The sequence below is a fragment of the Trematomus bernacchii genome, unplaced genomic scaffold, assembly GCF_902827165.1.
Source record: "Trematomus bernacchii unplaced genomic scaffold, fTreBer1.1, whole genome shotgun sequence".
NCBI lineage: Eukaryota > Metazoa > Chordata > Actinopteri > Perciformes > Nototheniidae > Trematomus > Trematomus bernacchii.
Window position 1 is genome coordinate 11,464,241 of NW_022987648.1, and position 20,229 is coordinate 11,484,469.

Sequence of the window (20,229 nt, forward strand, 5' to 3'; positions counted from 1 at the left end):
TCGCAGGCAGTCATTGTGTGAACTTCCGGCTTTTCAGAATAAAACAGTTTTAAATTAAAACTGTATTTAATTTCCAGTTTTCAGAATAAAACAGCTTTAAATTAAAACAGTGTATTTAATTTACATTACGCCATATAAATATTGATTGTATTTCTTACACCTAACATCACCGCTACGCTTACGGTGTTATGGCATTTTCTAGGCTTATTTAGCCACTTGTTAGCATCTGCTGTTAAAGGTGGGGTAGGTAAGTTTGAGAAACCGGCTCGAGATACACTTTTTGTTATATTCCATGGAATGCTCTTAACATCCCGATAGCAATGAATATCTTAAGTGCTTTGACAAAAAATCCATAAAAAAACGTCATCTGTGGAAGCCGTAGTACTGTAAAAAGCACGACCAATCATTTTAGCCGGCCCGGCTAAAATAACTGGATGGCCTACCTGCCTGTCAGCCTTCCATCTGTGCACAAACTTATCTCGTGCCCTCATTGGTCATGTGCACGTTCGTGTGTGTTGGAGGAGGGGCTCTGTAAGGAAGTGGCAGATTTTTTCTAGCGCACTCGAGCTGGTTTCTCCAAAATTACCTACCCCACCTTTAAAGTGGACCTATCATGCTATATTTGAATAATATAGTGTAGGACCATACCTATATAAGGCATATTTATACTTTTTTTTTTTCAAAATACCAAACAGATCATGCATTTTAGCCATGCCTCATTTTGCTCAATTTGACATTTTTTAGCTCTGTTTTTGCAAGGGCAGATTCTGTGAGAACAGCACCATCTACAGGCCTGGCATATGTACTACAGCGTCTCCAGCGCTTTCGAACGGCCCAATAGCCGTAGCGCCACTGTCCTGACGTCAGGACAGTGTTCGATTCTGGATCAGTTTTGATCAGATCCGTTGCAGCCCCTTTTTTAGAGATTTGGGTATGGAGGAAAATAGAGAGGGTTGTGTTTTCTGACACTTGGTGAGTTCCCTGGAACACCGGGGACACATATTCATGTATAAAAGATGTACAAAAGTGCATTTTGCATGATAGGTCCCCTTTAAGCTAGGTCGAAGCTTCAGAAATTGAGCAAAACGTGAACATTTCTTAAACGTGTGGTTATCAAATACTTTATTTCATAAATGTACCCAGAAAACCCTACAAAAAAAACATTGATTTATATTGAGATTGAGAAAGTGAACCAGAAGTGCTAAAATGCTAACTCAATTTCAGATTTTAGGACACCACTACACTCTTAGCTTTTAGGGTCAAATAAACCGAGACAGCACAGGTCTTATCAAATTCGGACAAACAGGCACTAGAGCTGGTACTGTTCGTTCACCCTAAATACATTAAAAAAAAAAAAAATCTAACATTACAGTGTGACTTCACTGAACAGCACACAGCGTGAGAGGTTGCTCAGTATGCACATAGGGTTTGATCCAACACATATTGACAGGTATGTGGGCAAGAGCAGTGAAGTAAAGTTGGCTGTGTGGGTGAGGACAGGGAGTATAAAACACAGGCATGCTGCTGCTGGTGCCAGTAACACCCGCTGCAACACACACTCACACACCGCTGTGCCACCTACCCAGATGAAAGTGTTGGCTCTGTGGCTCCTAGAGGCCCTGTGGAGGGTTATTGTTGCTATTTATAGGAAAAGAAGTCAGCAGCACGCATGCCAGTGTGTACCGTACAGCATGGTGTGCCTGTTTCTGCAACACACACATATTTTTCTTGGTGTTAACGATTACTTATGTTCCATTTCTGAAGAGAATTTGTGTATGAGTGCTGTGTCAACTTGGAGCTTTTCAGTAAGAGCTGCTACATTCACACTGCGGCTGGATGCGCATAGGTCAACACACACACACACACACACACACACACACACACACACACACACACACACACACACACACACACACACACACACACACAATCCACTGAGGGGGGGAAAACCCACAGCCTTGGATGGTTTGAGAGTCTTAATGTCAACAACCACCTCTAAAAGCACAAGTATTTGTGGCCGAGCTGTTTTAGATAAGCCAACGGCTACCGAACGGAAAGACTGATATCATCATAACAGAATGTGCTGGCTGTACCGGTGACTGATGAGAAATGTTTTACAAATAAATAAGAGAAGGGGGAAAGAACCAGGCACTGATGATAAAATGATTCATAACAGAAGCGTGCAATGAAGGAATGAGAAAAAGGAAGAGGAGGTTTTTTAGATTATTCACAGTGAGCAAGAAGCATGGCATAGAAGAAATATTGAATAAAGTGAGGGATTAATGAAGGAAAGTAAGACATTGGATAATAAATATAGGTTGGAGGACAAAACATGATGAATATATATCATAAGAATGGATAACTGGAATAAGGAATGAAAAACATGCAAATAAAGAGTTAATCGTACATAGAAACAGTTGTTCAGGTGAGCTTTAGTGCTTGAGAGTAACTTTTTAATTTGGCACAAATTCAGAGACCGTTGCCAGCACCTGGCAAACAGCCAAACAAATAAAAACTCAGAAATGAAAAAGCAATAAAGCTTACACTGTGATAAGATTAACAACAATCTTATTTGTACTGGTGTGGTGAGTAAAAAAAGCTTTTGTCTGATGAAATGTAATTTGATTTAGAGGCATGCAGCCATGAGTTCGGGACATTAGGAGAGCGGGGGTGCTGGAAGCTGCCAGGACCAGGAACAGCTTTCTCACCCAGGACGCCCACCCAGGTGGCGGACGACAAAAAAAAAAAAAACATGTAATGGATTTTATACAGTCTATAAAGGAGACATTTTGCACTTAGCTTACTTCATGTTTTCTACAAATTGAAAAATAAGATTTGGTAAAAGGCTACACAGCATGCAAATTAGATTTGTAGCTCTTTATTTTAAAAATGCCTTTTAGTCCCGTCCCATCTTCGCTGATCTCAGTGCGCCTCCATTAACTCTTAATGAAATTATAAGGATTTAAAGTTTATTTATGTGAGGAAATTAGCTGGGAGAAGGGAAGCAAATATGCAACAGTTGCAAATATGGAGGGAAAGAAGACAGAAATGTTGGAAAAATATTTGAACAAATTGTTTAACACACATATACTTATTTTGATAAATGATACAATAATTTGAAGGACTGGAAGTATGAATGACCAAGTTGCAAACATGCAGGATAGAGAAGGAAAGAGGAAAGAACAATTGGTTCATTTAGTTTCCATCTCAGCAAAAAATAAGTGCATCAAATCATCAGTTTTCTTTGTAGAACTAACAGTGTGATTTTGCTCAAACGAATGAATGCACGAACACTTACATTCAAACAGTAAAATCAATGTCTTCATTCCCATCCTAAACGAGGCCAAATGTTGGAATATTCTATGCAAATATTGAGTTTGTACTTATTAGACGTTGTTTATTCAGTGTTGTTGTTGATGTGGTGACACACAGTATGCAAATGTATTATATTTGTAACTGACATTATATTAGGAGTGATGGTTCATCATAGAATAGCTGAAGGGTTAATGCCATTGCCTAACAACGAAGAGTTGTATCCTTTTCAGGGTCTTTCCATTTGAGTTGCCTCTTGAACCTAGGCAGGTATGAATTTATATTAGATCACAGAAATACACATTTAACCCAAATCTATTTTACAGCTGAATCTGATCACTTAGCTGCCAAGACTGCAGCAGTCCAATAAGAAGCAGGCTGACCACAAAAAAAGGACTGCCTGTTGGTTTATGTGTGTGCATCTGGTTGTGTTTGTGATAAAAGGCGAAGCAGGGATGGAAAAAGTATTATTGGAGGGCAGGCTGAGAGAGGAGGAGTGATATAACTGTTGGGTAATGTCTGCTGTGAATTCACCCTGATACATTCTAAATTCAACCTTTTCAAAGCTAAAGATGGTCACTGGATCTTTATGCTGTAAGTCAGGTATCATGTCACATTTCGTTTTCCATTGACCAGTCTTTAAACACTTCCAGAGCCCATACTGTGTTCGCTTTGGTGTTTACTTCCTGTTTGTCTGTTCTTCTAAATTCTCTGACATTCAGCTCTCTTTCTGCATGGTTCCCTTTACTTGAGACAGTTTAGCCATCATGAATCCAAAGTTTTGTGCTCTCCACACAAATAAAAAATAAATATAAAAACATTTGTTCAACAGCTTATTTTTTGGCAACGCTGACCTATACTGTAAATTGACCAGACTTCTTTCTGCCGTTGATACGACTGCACATAGTCCCTTGATCAGAGTTTCCTCCTTAAAAAATAGCAGACTGCAGAATGTTTGAAATTGACCAATCAGCTTGGAGTATTCAACTAAACCATGTAATTATGGCATTGATTGCCTTTTAAGTGTTATAACTAAAAATATCAAGTGTGAATTTGCCTAAAATAATTTGTTTAATACTAACCTCTTAAGGACGACGGTCCCCCCATTGGACCCCTCCCACCGTTTTTTTTTCGAGACAATGTCAAGGGCTTCTTAACATTTATGAAACTATTAATGTGTAGCACCAGATTAACGGGAATAATCTCAGCTAACTGAAGATATGAACCATTTTTACCAAAACAAAACACAAGTCTCATAAGAAGCGTCTAAATGACCCCTGAGCGAAAAAATGCAAACTGACTTTGGCACACAACTCAAGATAAAGATACCCTTATTACTTATCGCAGCTGCACATACAATATATCCGATTAAAGATGAGACTCCACAGATTATATAGTTATAGTATCATCACTGAGCGATCCGAACTTGCGACAGGGGAAGCAAACACAGACATCACAACACGTACCTTTACGGAGCTTTTACGGGAGATCGTCTCACCGTAGCTGTCAATCTGATCAAAAGACGTGTTCAATGGCATTAAAACGAAAAAAAAAGAGGCTACAACTGTTGATCCATAGGTTAATAATGTATCTGTGCCTTTGAAAAATTATTTATAATCCATAATTCCATTTTTATGTAAAAATCGGAGCGAAAAAGTTAGCTGCTAATGGTAGCCACCAGAGTGTATGCAGCTTCCGGTTTTGGTAACGCGTCACTCTCACTCCTTATTTGTTAACGTGTTGGTGTGTATAGAACTTTCCCTCGATTCCATTGGCTCTAGCGGTTATAAAGAGATTTCATTCATCAAAATCGACCAAGGGGGGCCAGAGATAGGTCAAACCACCCAAATGACCCCAGAAGTGGTTTTCTTTTGTTTTTCTTTTGGCTAAATCTCTCTAAAAAGGTCAAATGTCACTTGTTTTGCATCAATCTTGATACAGGGTACTTATTATATGTTGTACTTTGGATTCCTAAAGCTTTTAGTCGACTAACCCATCATCCAAGGGTAGTTTTCACTATAAGTAAAAAAGAATTTTTGGACGGACACTATAATTTACAGTTTTTTACTATATATGTAAAATCTGAATTTTCTTTAAAATAAAAAACATCTATATTGATTCTGACTTTTCTACATCCAACTCACAGGTTTATCATTACTTTGAGAATAAAGATTATTAATTTAACCCTTTTAGAAGGGAAGATATGGTAATTTGTTCTGGGAATGTCATTTTCTAGCCTGAGACCTGAAAAACAGGCTCAGTGCTTAACAGGATAACACTAAGAGGTTGCTACAAATACATATTTTTCTGTTTTGTTCTAACAAAAGCTGTGAAATTAATATTCATATGTAGCACTTTTCATTTTATGAGTCTGTCTGTGATTGTGTGTGCGGGTGTTTGAGTGTGTGCGTGTCTGTGTGATGAGTGATTCGTGCTGCTAAGCAGAAATTTCAAATTTGTGTTAGTAGGTTACACACTCAGCAAAGGCCAACCACAAGAGACCTGTCTGAAGTGTGTGTCTGCATCCAAGAAGAACGTTCACACAGGCATGCTTGAGTTTGTGTGCGCCCGTGGATATGGGAAGATGAGATCTGGACCACGTCATTATGTGGATGCAAATCACGGATCGTGAAATCCCTGAAAATCTGGACCATTAAAAACATTTCTACATCCCCAAGTGGAGGAGACAGTGTAAAAGAGAAGTGTTAGACATAGAAAGCTACTTGATTATATGCAGCACATACTTGAATCGTATGGATTAAATGAGGGAATGAATCCAAACTTCTATCGGTATGCATATGTGTGTGTATTGTGTGTTTTCATGTCAGAGGGTGTGGGCAGAGAGCAGGACTCTGGAGACAGACTGTGTTTACATCAATGATGCTTGCTGCTCAAATGTCAAATGTCACAGTTGATGGAAAATGTTTCCCTGCAGAATTTTAAATGTTAAGATGCTGAACATTCAACTTCCCAGAGAATTCACAACTGTTGCTGCTGTTTATATTCTGACTGATAAAAAAGAAAAAAAAGGAAATGCTATTCATTAACTATTATATTTCTATTATGGAATTTTGACGATGTCATTTTATTTATATTTCTGACATACTATAGTATGCTGTTTTTCCTAAATTGTCGGCATCCCATGCAGTTTTTTCTGATATTTTCAACATTCTATACTGCGTCGTTTATTATGATATTGTCGATATAATATACTATGTTGTTTCTTCTGATATTTTCGACATACTTTGATTTGCAGTCTTTTCTGATATTTTTGACATTCCGGGTGTTTCTCAATGTCGAGGAAGGCTCCTCCAGAGCAACTATTTCAAGGATGCTACGTCATCAAGTCCCGCCGAAGGACTGTTCCAATGTCCAGGATCCTTGGAATTCTACCGAGGCCGGCGTCCTTCGTTGCGGGAAATTTCGAGGCAGCACATGTTTATCCTCCGCGGTCTTAAAATCCCCACAATGCTTTGCGCACGGACCAATTTCCAAAATCTTTGGCGGAAATCGCGCTCCATTTAAGGCGGGGCCTCGCACACCTGTTAGCCTGTTCCACCATTCTTCATTTTCCGAGGCTAGGAAGGATTCTTGCCTCGCTTCTGAAGGACCTTCTCAACATACTATACTATTTAGTTTTTTCTGATATTTTTGACATACAATTACTGCGTCTTTTTTTCTGATATTTTCAACATAGGCCTACTATACTTTGTCGTTTTTCTGATATTTTCGACATACTATACTACGTCGTTTTTTATGATATTTTGGACATACTATGTCGTCTTTTCAAAACTTAAAACAAATATTCATGTACATTATACTATACTATGACTAGGTTTTTGACGTGCTTTACCATATACCATACTCCGACAAGTATAGTATGACTTTTTTCGTCATATTTATCAGAATACTAAAACAACGAAATAAAACTTTTTTCATTATATCTTTCTTTCATGATATTCTTGACATATAATTGTTCTAAAATACTATACTATGAGTTTTTTTATATCCTTTTAAATTAATTTTTTTTAAAACTACTCATCTAAATCAAAGAGGGAAGTGAGGGTAACAGATTTGGTGCAGAACACCCTGAGAGGATCATCGCCCACATAATCTTATGATCATCCAGCCATATCCAGCTATAACACTTGACTGGTGGACAGCAGCGTGAGAATCGGGTCGGTCTCCTAAGGAGAAGAGTAATAGTGAGATAAAGAAGCAATGAACAAATGAGGGCAGGAGGTATGAGAAAAAAAACAAGAAGAAAGAGGTGAAGAAATGCTGATGCAGAGAAATCACTGATAAGGGCTCTCCAAGCTAATTAAAGCGCTATAACCAAACTAGAATTAGGATGCATAGTAAGGAGGGCCAGATGGTCAGGGATGTAGGGCAGTCTATAGTGAAGTTTTAAATGCTTTAGAAAAAAAAGAAAAACACCTCTTTAAATGTGTTTTCTTCTAACTGGTTTCAAATACATTACTGCCTTAATACCCAATTCTTAAATGTGTTGATTTATATTGTGCAGACACCCACACGCAACATTTTACACTTGCATTATTTCCAACTCTAATCTAGTTATCCCAAAAACGTCACCATGTTCAGTCCAATATAATAAGCTCCAGGCTCATTATTTTATGCTTTAGATAATATACAAAAAAGACAACAGATGTTAAAAATGTAAATCGAAACACAAACACACACTTTTACTCAACTATTAATTATGAGCCATAATAATTTTTCCATACTTTGTAGAATTTGCATTATTCTCTTAACTGACAAACTTGCAAGAAGATATTGTTTTTCTATCAGTATGACACAAAACGACTCTTTTATGAGTGGGAGTGTTAAATGTGCTGTAGGTCAAACATATTTACCCCATACTCTCCTTTTATAAAACGATAAACCCTGAATAAAACTCATTACATGCTTTGGATGTTTGATGTTCGACTAGGTAAGTTAGTCATATAATTAGCACTAAAACTTAAGACAAATAAACACATACAAAATACACATGAGCAATACAAAATAAAGAACCAAATCACTTGTTATTTAGCCTTTATTAAATAATAATAATAACATTAAAAAAGAAATTCTTCTGTACAAAGTCTACAAACAACAGTTTGAGTTATCTGGCCAGTGCCGTAGGTTTGTGTGTGTACATCTTAATGCATTTGTCTGTGTGTGTGTATGAGTGTGTCGGTGTATTTATGTGTGTATCCATCGAGACAGAAGAGGTAATACTAAATGGACTTCAAAGTGTTAAAAGACAAGCGGGAGAAACAGAGAGTCTGGTGTGTGTTTCTAAATGACCTGGTGTTCGTTTGAGAGACATAATAAAAGAGCTCCAAGGCACTTGGAAAACAGTCCAATGAAAACGCAGTTAGATGGACAGAAAACCCTCTGTCTCTCTCTATTATATCCACTCCCTTTATCTCTCCTTATACGATCTTCTTTCCACACCTTTTTATGAACCCACTATTTTCTTTTGTTTATGTCATCTCACTAGGCATGTTGGCTTTATCCACACAATACCGCTGAAAAGGAAGAGATGAGAGAGACAAGTGCGACATGTTTTTCCCCAGACTTTCCTTCCTCTGTTATACTTTCTGTGTGTATGTTTGTCTGGTTTGTCAGCTTTCACCTGTCCTGCTGACAGTCTCGTGTTATTGTCTGTCCTATCAGTCTGTCAGACAGATACATTTCCAGGCAGACAATCACCTTTCTGTCAGCGCAACTCCAGTTGTATAGATGAATGTTTTCATATAAATCTTTCATAGACTTCAATTGACAAGTTAATCCAATGTTCAAGTCACATCTTTAACTGCAGATAGTTTACTTCAAATGCACGTGTTATTTTGACACTAAAGAAGTCAGTCTCCGACTATTTCCAATTCATGTATATTTGTAAAATTGTTTGAATAAGCATTCTGTCAACACCGAACATTGTGTGTATTTTTAAGTGCTTCAACAACTATCTTGAATGCATTTCCGCTGTTTTATACCCATATCATGTCAAATTGCTTGCTAGCTTGCCTTCTCCCTTGTTACACATTTGAGTTTCTGCATGCTTGTATAGATGCTTGATACAAACAAGAGACATTGCTCCATTGCGCTACTAGATATAAAAAATGAATTAAGCTGAAGCCAAATAATGACATGAGATGTATTTTTGTCGGAGAAACAGCTGCGACCATATAACCATATAATAACCATATAATTCCCTTGTCTCTTTCTTTCTTCCTGTCTAACTTGTGTGTGTGTGTGTGTGTGTGTGTGTGTGTGTGTGTGTGTGTCTCCTCCTGTTCATCAGCAGCACTGGCACTCCTCGATGGCTGTCCTCCGATACAGCGTTTACTGTAGTTAGCTTAAGGCTCGATTGTGTGTCCAAGAAAGTCGACGGTACGATTTCCACTATCCTCCTTTAGTCATTTCCTTCTCCTTCCGTTTTTTTGAGCGTCCTTCATTCAGGGGGGGTGACGCTATAAGAGCGTTGGATAAAAGGCAGGGTGATTTATCTCTCAGTCCATTCTCCACCCGGCCTCTTTTAACACTTGTTCGGACCCCCTGTGCACATACACAGCTCTTTGGCAATCCATAGGTTGCGATAAAACAATCACTGACATTTTGTTCACACAGTGTCTGTCCATCATTTGGGCATCATACAGTCTGAAAAGCAAAAAAATATAGATATATACCAAAGACAAACCCTAGAATACTGAATCTAAATCACGACTCCATAACAGCATGTTAGATTTAAATAAACCTCTGATTTTCTGTCTTCCATCTTCCTTTACCTTCCTTTGTAAAGTCTGATCAATGGAAAATGTGTGAAAATAGAAAAGGACTGAAGTAACAGTTAAGACCATGGAGTCCAACACAACGCTAAAGAAAGTCTAAAAATGGCGTAAGAGCTCTACAGGGCGGCTACGAACTGAAGCTGGCTTTTCTTTAACCTTTTTTTTTCCAAACAGACACAAGTCTAAAACATAACAAAAACAGTCACCATTACTCTTCTAAGCCACTGGTTTCACAAAGCGCAGGCCTCGGTCAAAAAACAAAGGAGCGAGCGGCGCCATGTGGCGCACTAATGGACGTTTTAAAGCCCCAGAACTCATATCTAAAACTCTTGGAAACAAATAAAAAGAAAATGTCCTTTTTCAATCTTTCTTTACCGTTAGATTCATTTCAGTTTGATATCTTTTAAAACTTCTTTAGGGGGGGGGAATAGGCATTCGCTTGATATGTGTTGATTTCAGTCAAAAGTACCCACATTGAATGGTCCACTGGTGCTGAAGTCTTCACCAACAGTCAGAAGCTGGAGCTTTTTCATTTCAGCCACATTCAAATTAAAGCCAACGAGGACACAGTTCACATTGCCCATGTACAAAGTACCAGTAATGGGCACATGTCACATTTGAACACCTCACATAAGACTGTGCTGTCATTTGTGGTCCAAACGTCCAGATTGTCACAGTGCTACAGTCCATCAACATCCAAGCTTCATTCCAGTGGCTGGTGGGTTATATTCTATGTTAGATCTGTCATTCATATTCATTTATTCATTCCTTCAATCATTCACAGGCTTTAAGAATCAAGCAGGCTCTCTCCTGCAGGCAGAGGAGATACGGTACTGTGGGGAGGAGGGATTGGGATCAGGTGTTCCCCCGCTTTAGGCCTCATTGGGAAATCAATGCCTACTGGCACCCAAACAGGTGGGGACACTCCAGGTTGAATGTTTCCCCCTTCAGACATCAGAGCAGGATAAAAGGGAGGGGATTGAAATATCACATAGTGCTTCCTTTTCATATTTTCTTTGTCCAAACCGAGAACCAAAAGAACTTTGGCGAGGGATCTAGTTCCCTAAAGTCTTCTTCCTTCTATTCATGCCTCTGAGCAGCACCTCTGCTGGTTGATCTTCACTTTATGCTTGATCCCGTCGTACAACTCGAAGTTGTAGTTCTCCAGCGTTGTGGAGGAGCGCGAGGACAGCCCGCTGTAGGAGCACGTGCAGTAGAGGAGCAGTCCCGCACACACCGCACCCAGAAGCACTCCCAGGGAGCTCATCACGATGATGGTGAGCAGGATGGGGTCCAGTGTGTACAGCCAGGCGTTGTCCTTCTCCGACGATAGGGTGACGGAGGAGGGGTCCACATCGGAGGAGGACGGGGTGGAAAAGGACGACCAACCTGGGAAGACATAGTCTGGAGAGAAAACAGGAAACGTTAGGGAACACATAATTAAAACATGTTTATGTTCAGGAAGCATGGATTATCAATGGTTTTGCTTATGTAAGTCATTTGACTACAAATCATACTTCATTTCAAAGTGAGTCACACTGGTGTAATTGATGTGTTTTTCCTATCATTATACGCAATCATTGGTTTTCATACACTTCCATTGACATAATTGTTGTTTGGCACCAAGGTTGAGTTGCATTGATAACAAGTTTAATGATTGCATGCATCATTTAAATTAATAATCTTAACCTTAAAGGTTAACAAGTTCCAAGAATACAGTAATTGAGAAATAAATGGAGATACAAAAAACTGCCAAGAAGCCTCAACAGTATACATGTACAAACATTGGAATATTCCTTTAAATTGAGTAAGTTTTACTTTTGTTTAATAGCACCACTGAGGTCCCAAGTGACCATTATGAAATAATGGGGTTGCACTGTATTATAATGGTCTGAGAGGAGTCAGAAATGGACAAGTGACTCAATCAAACAGGAATAACTATCTGAAATTGAACTAGAATTAGCCACTATGAGATAAAGGTTATGCCATACCAAGTCAAGCTGTAGAAGCAACAACTATTTGATTTGACCGGTCTTATACATTACATAGGACTTGTGTATGAGAAGGATGTGGTATTTATTTCTTCAACAGTGGAAAAGTCTCACAAATGTATTCAACATGCATCAGAGGCAAATGTTCCTTTCAGTATCCCCAGAACTGTTGTTGTTATAGACTTCATTAGTTTGGAAACATAATAAAATGAATTAGTGTAAAGGAGCTCTCCGGTGTGTCTTGTGTGCACATCTAGTTGGCATAAGCGATCATGCTAATCCACTTAATGAATGTATACACATGAACAAGCCAATCTGCAATTAAGTACTACATTTAGAGTGTTTTATGGCACACACACACACACACACACACACACACACACACACACACACACACACACACACACACACGAGGTAAAGGCTGAGTACTCTTCTTGTATCTGTCAGGGGGGCTGGGAGAAACAAGGGATAATAACTCATGCATGTGCACATACTGTTCACAGACACAACTACAGAAACACACACACCGATACTGTTAACAGACACACATCCAAAGACCTACAGGAAGTAAAGTGTGATTGTTACAGACAGACGTTTTCTAGGTGCCCAGGAGGAAGCTGTCTGTCTCACTTTGTCTGCTACGAAACATAAAAGAGGAGGAGAGGAAGCCCACACGCACGCACACACACGCACGCACACACACACACACACACACACACACACACACACACACACACACACACACACACACACACACACACACACACACACACACACACACACACACACACACACACACACACACACACACACACACACACACACACACACACACACACACACACACACACACACACACACACACACACACACACACACACACACACACACACAGCAGAGATAGTCTGTCACTGTTGCCACAGGCTTGTTCTTGTGGAATCACAAGAAAAGAAGAGCCATGGGCATGCCTCTGCTTAAAGAGCTGTTTCACTATTATGTGGGTGAGACTTGTAAAACAAGCCAGTACAGCCTCAGGCTGAGAGGAGAGGGAAGGAAAGGAAAATAGGGGAGAGGTGAGGGGAGGGAAATAAAGGAGAGGTGAGACACAAAAATGAAATTAAAGGAAAGCAAAAGAAGGAAAGGAAAGGAAAGGAAAGGAAAGGAAGGGAAAGAGGAAAGGACACAAAGTTAAGGAAAGAAGCGGTAAGAAGGGGACTTTGAACCTCACCTCCATTGATGGATGTCTTCGGGTTGAAAACAGGATCCTTTCCAAAATCCATAGGCCTGGGATCTGTTAAAACGATACAGACAGAAAATATTATTAATCTCAAACATCCAGTCAAGTCAGAACTACTGAAAAGTGAAAAAACATGTTGTGATAGCATCATCCATTTGTGAGCACACAAGCTCTATTTGTAGTTGGAAATCAAACTACACAAACAGTGAGTGGTCTTGTTTAAACTGTCTGAAGATAACAGGCTAGAGATCGCCTTTAAACCGTGTTATTTCAAGAGAGAGAAAAGGGGAAACTGAAGTGCGAAATAAAAGGACACAAAACCGTTTCATAGAAAAATATCACTTTTATTACCTTCACATTCCCAACAATATATTTTCTTTTTTATTCCAAGACCATGAAATTCAACAAGCTAAAATACCACATTATATTTCTGAGGCAGGCTGAAGTGCATGGCTTTGAAGGGATTGGAAGCTAAATTCTGCTTCATTTCAGTTTTATTCAAGGAAATTGATATTAAAGTCCTCAGGAAAAGAAAAATAGAGCAGTATCTGGGCAGCTAAAAATCATTTATTGCTGGGGCAAAGGATCCAAAAACATATTAAATGAAACCGTCATAGATATTCAAAGATAAGAGTTGAAAAACTAATTTAGTTGATAGGAGAAAGGATACGGAGCTTCATTTCCTTAGTTAGATAAGGTCATTTTCCTATGAGACAATCTTAACGGGGCATTCAGACAATGTCTCCTATAAACAGCTTTTACGAACTTCCAATACTTGTTATTTTGTAAATAATAACACTAAATGAATACTTTGAATGACACCTGCTATCTGTGAAATTAAAATATTCGCTCATGTATTAAATATGAGGTAATTTCCTTGAAAAAAAGAAGTGAATCCCATCCTTTAAATGACACAAAATTGACTTCCAAATCCAATTATAGAATAACCTAAAAGAAAGCGACTCAATTGGATTGTAATGTTAATAACAGCGAACCAAGAAATCCTTTGCTAAATGGAGTGTAGTCTTTCTCTGATGTTTTAGAATTTGCTTATTTAATTATTTGATTATGGGATGGAGTATGGGTGCCGCTTGGCTTTGTGTGTTTCTCTGTAGTTCAATATTTAATTAGCTTGAAGTGCGAGACAGTAAAATGCAGCGCGAGTCAAAAAGACAATCATAAAGTCGAGTTATGTCCCTCACAGAGTCAGAGGAGTAAATACAGTGAGGCGGCTGAAGCCAGGGACGAATGTTCAAGCACTTCAACGCTGGTTTTAAGCTAAACTAGTCACAGTTTAAGTTTAAACCAAGTTCATCCCTGGCTGAGGCCATGCTTCAGAATGATCAGTCAGATTTACATCACAAACAATCTTTCTGATCAATAAAAAAACTATTATTACAATAAGAAATCAAAGAACAATAACAACATCATTGAATCACTTAATAGAAATGGCATCATCAAGGTCGATTTTCGAAAATAAAATAAAAATAAAACTGTAGATGCACTTAACCCCTAAAATGTGTGATGTCACATTACCAAAATTAAGTGACAAATTAGTAAAAAGTGTTATATAAACTCCAAATTTGACTGCAGATTATGAACATGACTTGAAATGATGTTTGTCTGAAACACCCAACAAAACAAAATAAGGTTGTCATGTTATTTAAAGGGGCCCTATTATGCTCATTTTTGTATAGTGTGCCTCTACTGTACCATGCTTTAACTTTGAAAAAGTGCTTTATATTTGTTATTTTTCACTATCTATCTGAAACCAGAGCCCAGTCTGCTCTGATTGGTTAGCTGGCAGACTCTGTTGTGATTGGTCAACAGCTTAGAGATGTTCTGCCCCTTAGCCTAGCTAGCCAATAGGGGCACGAGTGTAACACATTGATGACACTATGGCGTTTCAGGCAGGGGCGGGGAGGTATGTGGGAGAGAAACTCCCCCCTACTTTTTGATTTGAGCCTTTGCAGAGCATTCCCATGCAGATGAACATATATAAAACCCCAAAAGCATAAAAGGGCCCCTTTAATTTAAAGTACTGCAGTCACTGAGCGGCACAGGCAATCAGTAGTGAAACAACCGATACTGAAGTTATAAATATGGCTGATCCCAGTAGTCACACTGCAAATTATAATATGTTCTGGAGGTCTCACTGAAATGTTCTCTCCATGTAAGACTATACATTCGTACATACACTTGAAAGCATCTAATTTGTTCTGGTTGTGTTAATGTGCAGTCTCACAACAGACCCTCCAGGCTCTAGCTTCTCCTCTCTCACAGTCAAATGAAATCACCACAGGCCTTGACAAAACATTAAAGAACGCAAAAGAATCAGGATATCGGGGAAAAAGAGAGATGGTTGGACGGGCACTCTTTGGACGACTGTTGAACACTTTCTAATGATCCTGGCTTAAAGCCCTCAGGCTAGGATCCTGAGAAGAATCATCATGCGGATCTGAAAGGAGATTAAAACTCCCCGTAGCCCCATTTTATCTCCACTCTCCAATTAGCAAAGAGAAGAATAAAAAGGGGGGGCTTTCTTTATTCGGGAAAAGACATGGATAGTTCTTTGGCACCATGCGCTGTTGCAGCGGGGACCCAAGGACCTGTTATAGTGCTTTCACTCGTAATATTTCTCCAGGAGACAGAGGAGGAGGAGGAGGAGGAGGAGGAGGAGGAGGAGGAGGCAGGGGGGGAAAAGGAAAAAGAAATGGCCTGAGGGCTAGAAATGCTTACTGCAGGGTTTTATGAATGCAATCAGCTCCATTAACTAATTAGAAATATTAAAGGGCTTCAAAGTAGTCTGTGATGGAGCAGCGAGAGGAAAGTGAGGGATGGCTGATTTCAAAGTGCGGCATGAAGACAAGCCAGCACATTTTCCAAATCTTGCAAAAACTTTGATGGAGGGAAGGAGAATGAAAGGGGGAAAAAGTGCATTGGTAGCACAACATAAATACAGTAATATATCATTCCTCCATTAGAATTTCGGACCCACATTGATTGGGTTAGAGCGCAGGGCTGCTAGAGTGAGTCATATAATGTGTAAATCACGCACAAGTCGATTGAAATGGAAGGCAGAGGGGATGGATGTGCGAGCATAAAATAACGAGAATACAAAACGAGACACAATTTGAGGAAACACGTCAATATGGAGAGATGGTTTCTGAACATGCATGCAACTATTTGAGTGACTGCATTTTCTCTGCTAACACTGGTTTATGTTTGTTTGAGAACATGTGTGTCTCTCCATCGCTCTGTCTATTCTGCCAAGACTTCTTTCATCTGCTGTTGTGTTTGAAACAACCTGCCCTCCTCCTTCAATCCAAACCCGACCTGCCTCCCCGTTAGCCTTCCTCTCGGAGTAAAAAAGAAAAAATCTATCTTTAGAAAAGTATTTTTTTTACTTCTTTCATCTTCCTCCATCTCTGGGCGCATTCTGTGGAGGTAAAGGGGGCTCGCTTAATGGGCCCTTTTCCTCTGAGAGAGTTTGCTCTCCTCTCCTTTCTGCCTCTCATTTTCTCTCCTGTGTTTTCTTTTGCTGGGAGGATTTTCGATAAAGGGAGGAGAATAGGAGTAAGCGGGGTTTTGATAAAAAAAAAGGCTAGGGGATTTGTGCATGAACAGAATGATGTAAAGGAGTAGCCTACAACATAAGATGGTGAACTGCTGAGAAATACTACAGTGGATCGAAAGTTGAATATTTTTCAACCAAAACCAAGCAAATTCCTTAAGTTTTGTTCATGCTTTGGATAATTTCAACATGACATACTTAATGTCTTCCATTTCCTATCCATATACCACTTAACCTTGAAGATGGGTGCTAATGAGGGAAACACGTTTGCTGTTGCAAAATGGCCTTCATTGAGTATTTGACATAACATTAAAAGTCAAGAAAAAGTTGTTAAGATCATCTCAGTGAACACAATCCACATAACTGTTGCCTTAAAAACAACAGCCAGTGAGTATAAAAATAAACATTGAATAACTATTAAACATCAAAAAGCACATGGAGGCATACTGTAATAGTATGTGATAACAAAGCAAGAAAAATATATTCAATTCACAACCAGTACATTACTCCACTTTTTTATATTAAGATTCACAGTAAATGTAAGAAATTGTCAGAATGAATCATCAAAGCCTTCAAAATAATCATTATCAAGAAGCGAAAAAGTGCTAATGGTACTCTCGACATTGCAAAAATGCATCATGGCACACAAGTTTTATGCTAACGTATCTGTCAACGTTGGAAATCATGAGAAAATGCAAACAAATAAAGTTGGATGGATAATTAAGTAGACATCAAGAAATAAGTTTGATTTTGAAATACCATGGTGAATGAAAGGAATAGAAGCAAAACTGTGCAGCCACAACAAATATTTTCACAATATATTAAATTATTAAAGGAGAACACAAAAACATTTACCAGGTGCAAAGAACTTCAACTTGCACAGACTTCAAACTGCATCTTAAGATACTCAATACATTTTGGATTTGTTTCATTCATTCAGTCTAATGTGTGCAGGACATACTCAGGTTGAACATTAACAGACACAGGCATTGGATTATCTATGAGATCAAGGCAAAACTGTCCATTCATACTCCTATTTGACACTGAGGCACAACCTCGTTCTGGAGGTGAGGAGGTAATCGTTTTAAAGCACACTTTAAGAAAGGCATATCAGGATGTAATGAAAAATGCACTCGGGGCTTCACGCAAGACTCAATTATTAGCCACTTAAAAGTTTCCGAAGTGTCCGTGCATATGTATTCGAGACTGTGTGTTGCAGAGAGGAATTGTGTCTAGGTCTGCAGGATGCGACTTAAGCTGTCTCATCCTATCTACCCTGCCGTGTAAACCAGACAGAGAACACTGATTCCTCCTTCACCACCCACGGTGGATCTGTAGCCTTCTATCTGTCACGGCTGGACGGGCAGCACTAATTCTATCCGTACTTCTTCCCTTTTTCTGTTCTTAATCTGTCTCTGTCACTCTCGGTCTCTCAAAGGCTAGTGGACAAATAAGCAGAGGCTTCATTCTGCCCCAGAGAAATAGCCTTCTCTCTTTTAATGCAGCACACATTGTGACTTCTATCTCCGTGTACCTTTGTGTAAATCCCTTCTCTATTGGAAAGGTTATTTGGAGGCAGGCAGTGTCCAAACGGCAGCCAGATATATCCTACTCTGACATTTGTAAAGGAGGAAAATATACTGTTACAACAGTGACAATGTACACTACATGTGTTATGTCCACAGTCAAGGTGCAGCTGTAGAAGTCAGAATTCTCTTAAGTACATCAAAAAAGTAATCAGGCCCTCCTCAGCCATCAGAATTGGCAATTTAAGTTCTTTCATCTACTCTCCCTGATGATGGTAAAGTCAGGATTACATTCTGTCAGTGTCAGCCAACAATATAGTTTTATCAAAAGTGCATGCTGATCAGACAATCAGATCAGTCATCAGCAACAGCAGTGTCTCTTCCATGTAGATCAGTGAAGAGTGCCGATTATGAATACTGCTGTTGAGGGAGATTTCACCCACTTTGATCGCTTTATTTGACAAAGCAATCCAATCAAATGTTATCATTCACATGGTGTCCAGTTGTTTTCAACACTGGGAGTCATAGCTGTCGTCTTTATCCATTCTGATGGTGAGCATGGGGTCAAGGCTCGGGCTCGGCCCAGTAGCTGGGTACAGGTGGTTTTGGTTGGGGCTCTGGATCCGATTATAGCTGAGATTTTGGTTCTGGTAGCAGTTTTGGTGACCTTGCTGATTGGGTTGCTGGCTGTTGTGGTACATCACTGAATGATGGTGACCAGTGCTGGACTTCTTTGGCGCCCAGTGGTACCGATGGCAGCACAGTGTCACCACCACGGTTACAATCACCAGCAGTAAGAGAGCGGCGACTCCTGCCAACACATAGTACCAGTAGGTGGGGACAGGCTGCACCGCCACTGTGTCTACTGTGGGCTCCATCCCAGACATGGCACCCCCTGGAGGGCAGGAGGACACATTACTGGTTGGCACTATGGACCACGGAGGCAGGCATGCAGGCCGCATTGGAAAGTAAAGGTTGTTTATTGTCTAATTGACTCTTCGCTAAAAGCCCCTAGATAGAGTTTGTCAAATCATAGCCTAGCAACCATAGCTCATAACTAGCATGGCAGGTCTGGCAAGCTTTGGATTCCTCTACATGCTGAATTTGTGTTGAGCTGTAGTTAAAGCAATACTCAACCTTTTATGAGTTTGTAGGGTTATGTTGTTGAGTAGCCCTCCCAAAATCCAAAAGCAAAGTATAAGGAATGGATTAAACAAAGTGTAATTTAGCATTAGCTAATCAGGCTTAGCTAACTAGGTCTACTTATGGTAGCAGAAATGATTGCTTCCTGGGCTCACAAAAATAAATAAAAGTAAGTTACTAATACAGTTTGTAGAGTTAAGTTTGTAAACTAAACAGATTTATGTTGGAATGTCTCACTTTTCATCTTTACCTTTTGTTCTTGAAATACTAGCATTTTCTACACGGATCATCATCTGGTTAGGATGAGTACTTTTGGCCTGGTACATTGAGCTTAGCCCAGTTTTTCAAAAGTAAAATATCAATATAGCCATTGTGCATGTTCAAAAACACCTTTACAGGTTTCTTATTTTAATATAAGTCAGCTGGGGACAGCACTTTAACCAACTAATGATGCTAACGTTAACTTAATTAGCTTTGCATCAACAGCTGATCAGATCCACCATTTTAGCTGCCATTGATGAGTGACAGCTAGAAACAAGAAGCTTTTTCTAAAATCAAGGGTCTATTGTTTCAAATTAACCAATAATTGAATTGTTAATTTTACATTGTCATCAAAGTAAATTGCATACACAGTATGAGAGTATGGAAA

The 20,229-nt window shown here is 39.3% G+C and overlaps 1 protein-coding gene across 4 annotated transcripts in view; it reads right to left on the bottom strand.

The window, feature by feature from the left end:
* Positions 1-8,352: 8,352 nt before the first annotated feature.
* The window catches only part of LOC117485692 (neuropilin-2-like), a 110,903-nt gene continuing 99,026 nt past the window's right edge, over positions 8,353-20,229 (bottom strand). For 2 of the 4 annotated variants that reach the window (XM_034134341.1, XM_034134339.1), the window contains 2 exons: positions 13,329-13,391; positions 8,353-11,513 (listed from right to left, as the gene is read on the bottom strand). In XM_034134341.1, the coding sequence (XP_033990232.1) occupies positions 11,194-11,513; positions 13,329-13,391 (383 nt within the window). In that variant the 3' untranslated portion in view covers positions 8,353-11,193. Of the gene's footprint in view, positions 11,514-13,328; positions 13,392-13,660; positions 19,333-20,229 lie in introns of those variants that run through there. The other 2 variants (XM_034134340.1, XM_034134338.1) reach the window with 1 other exon arrangement.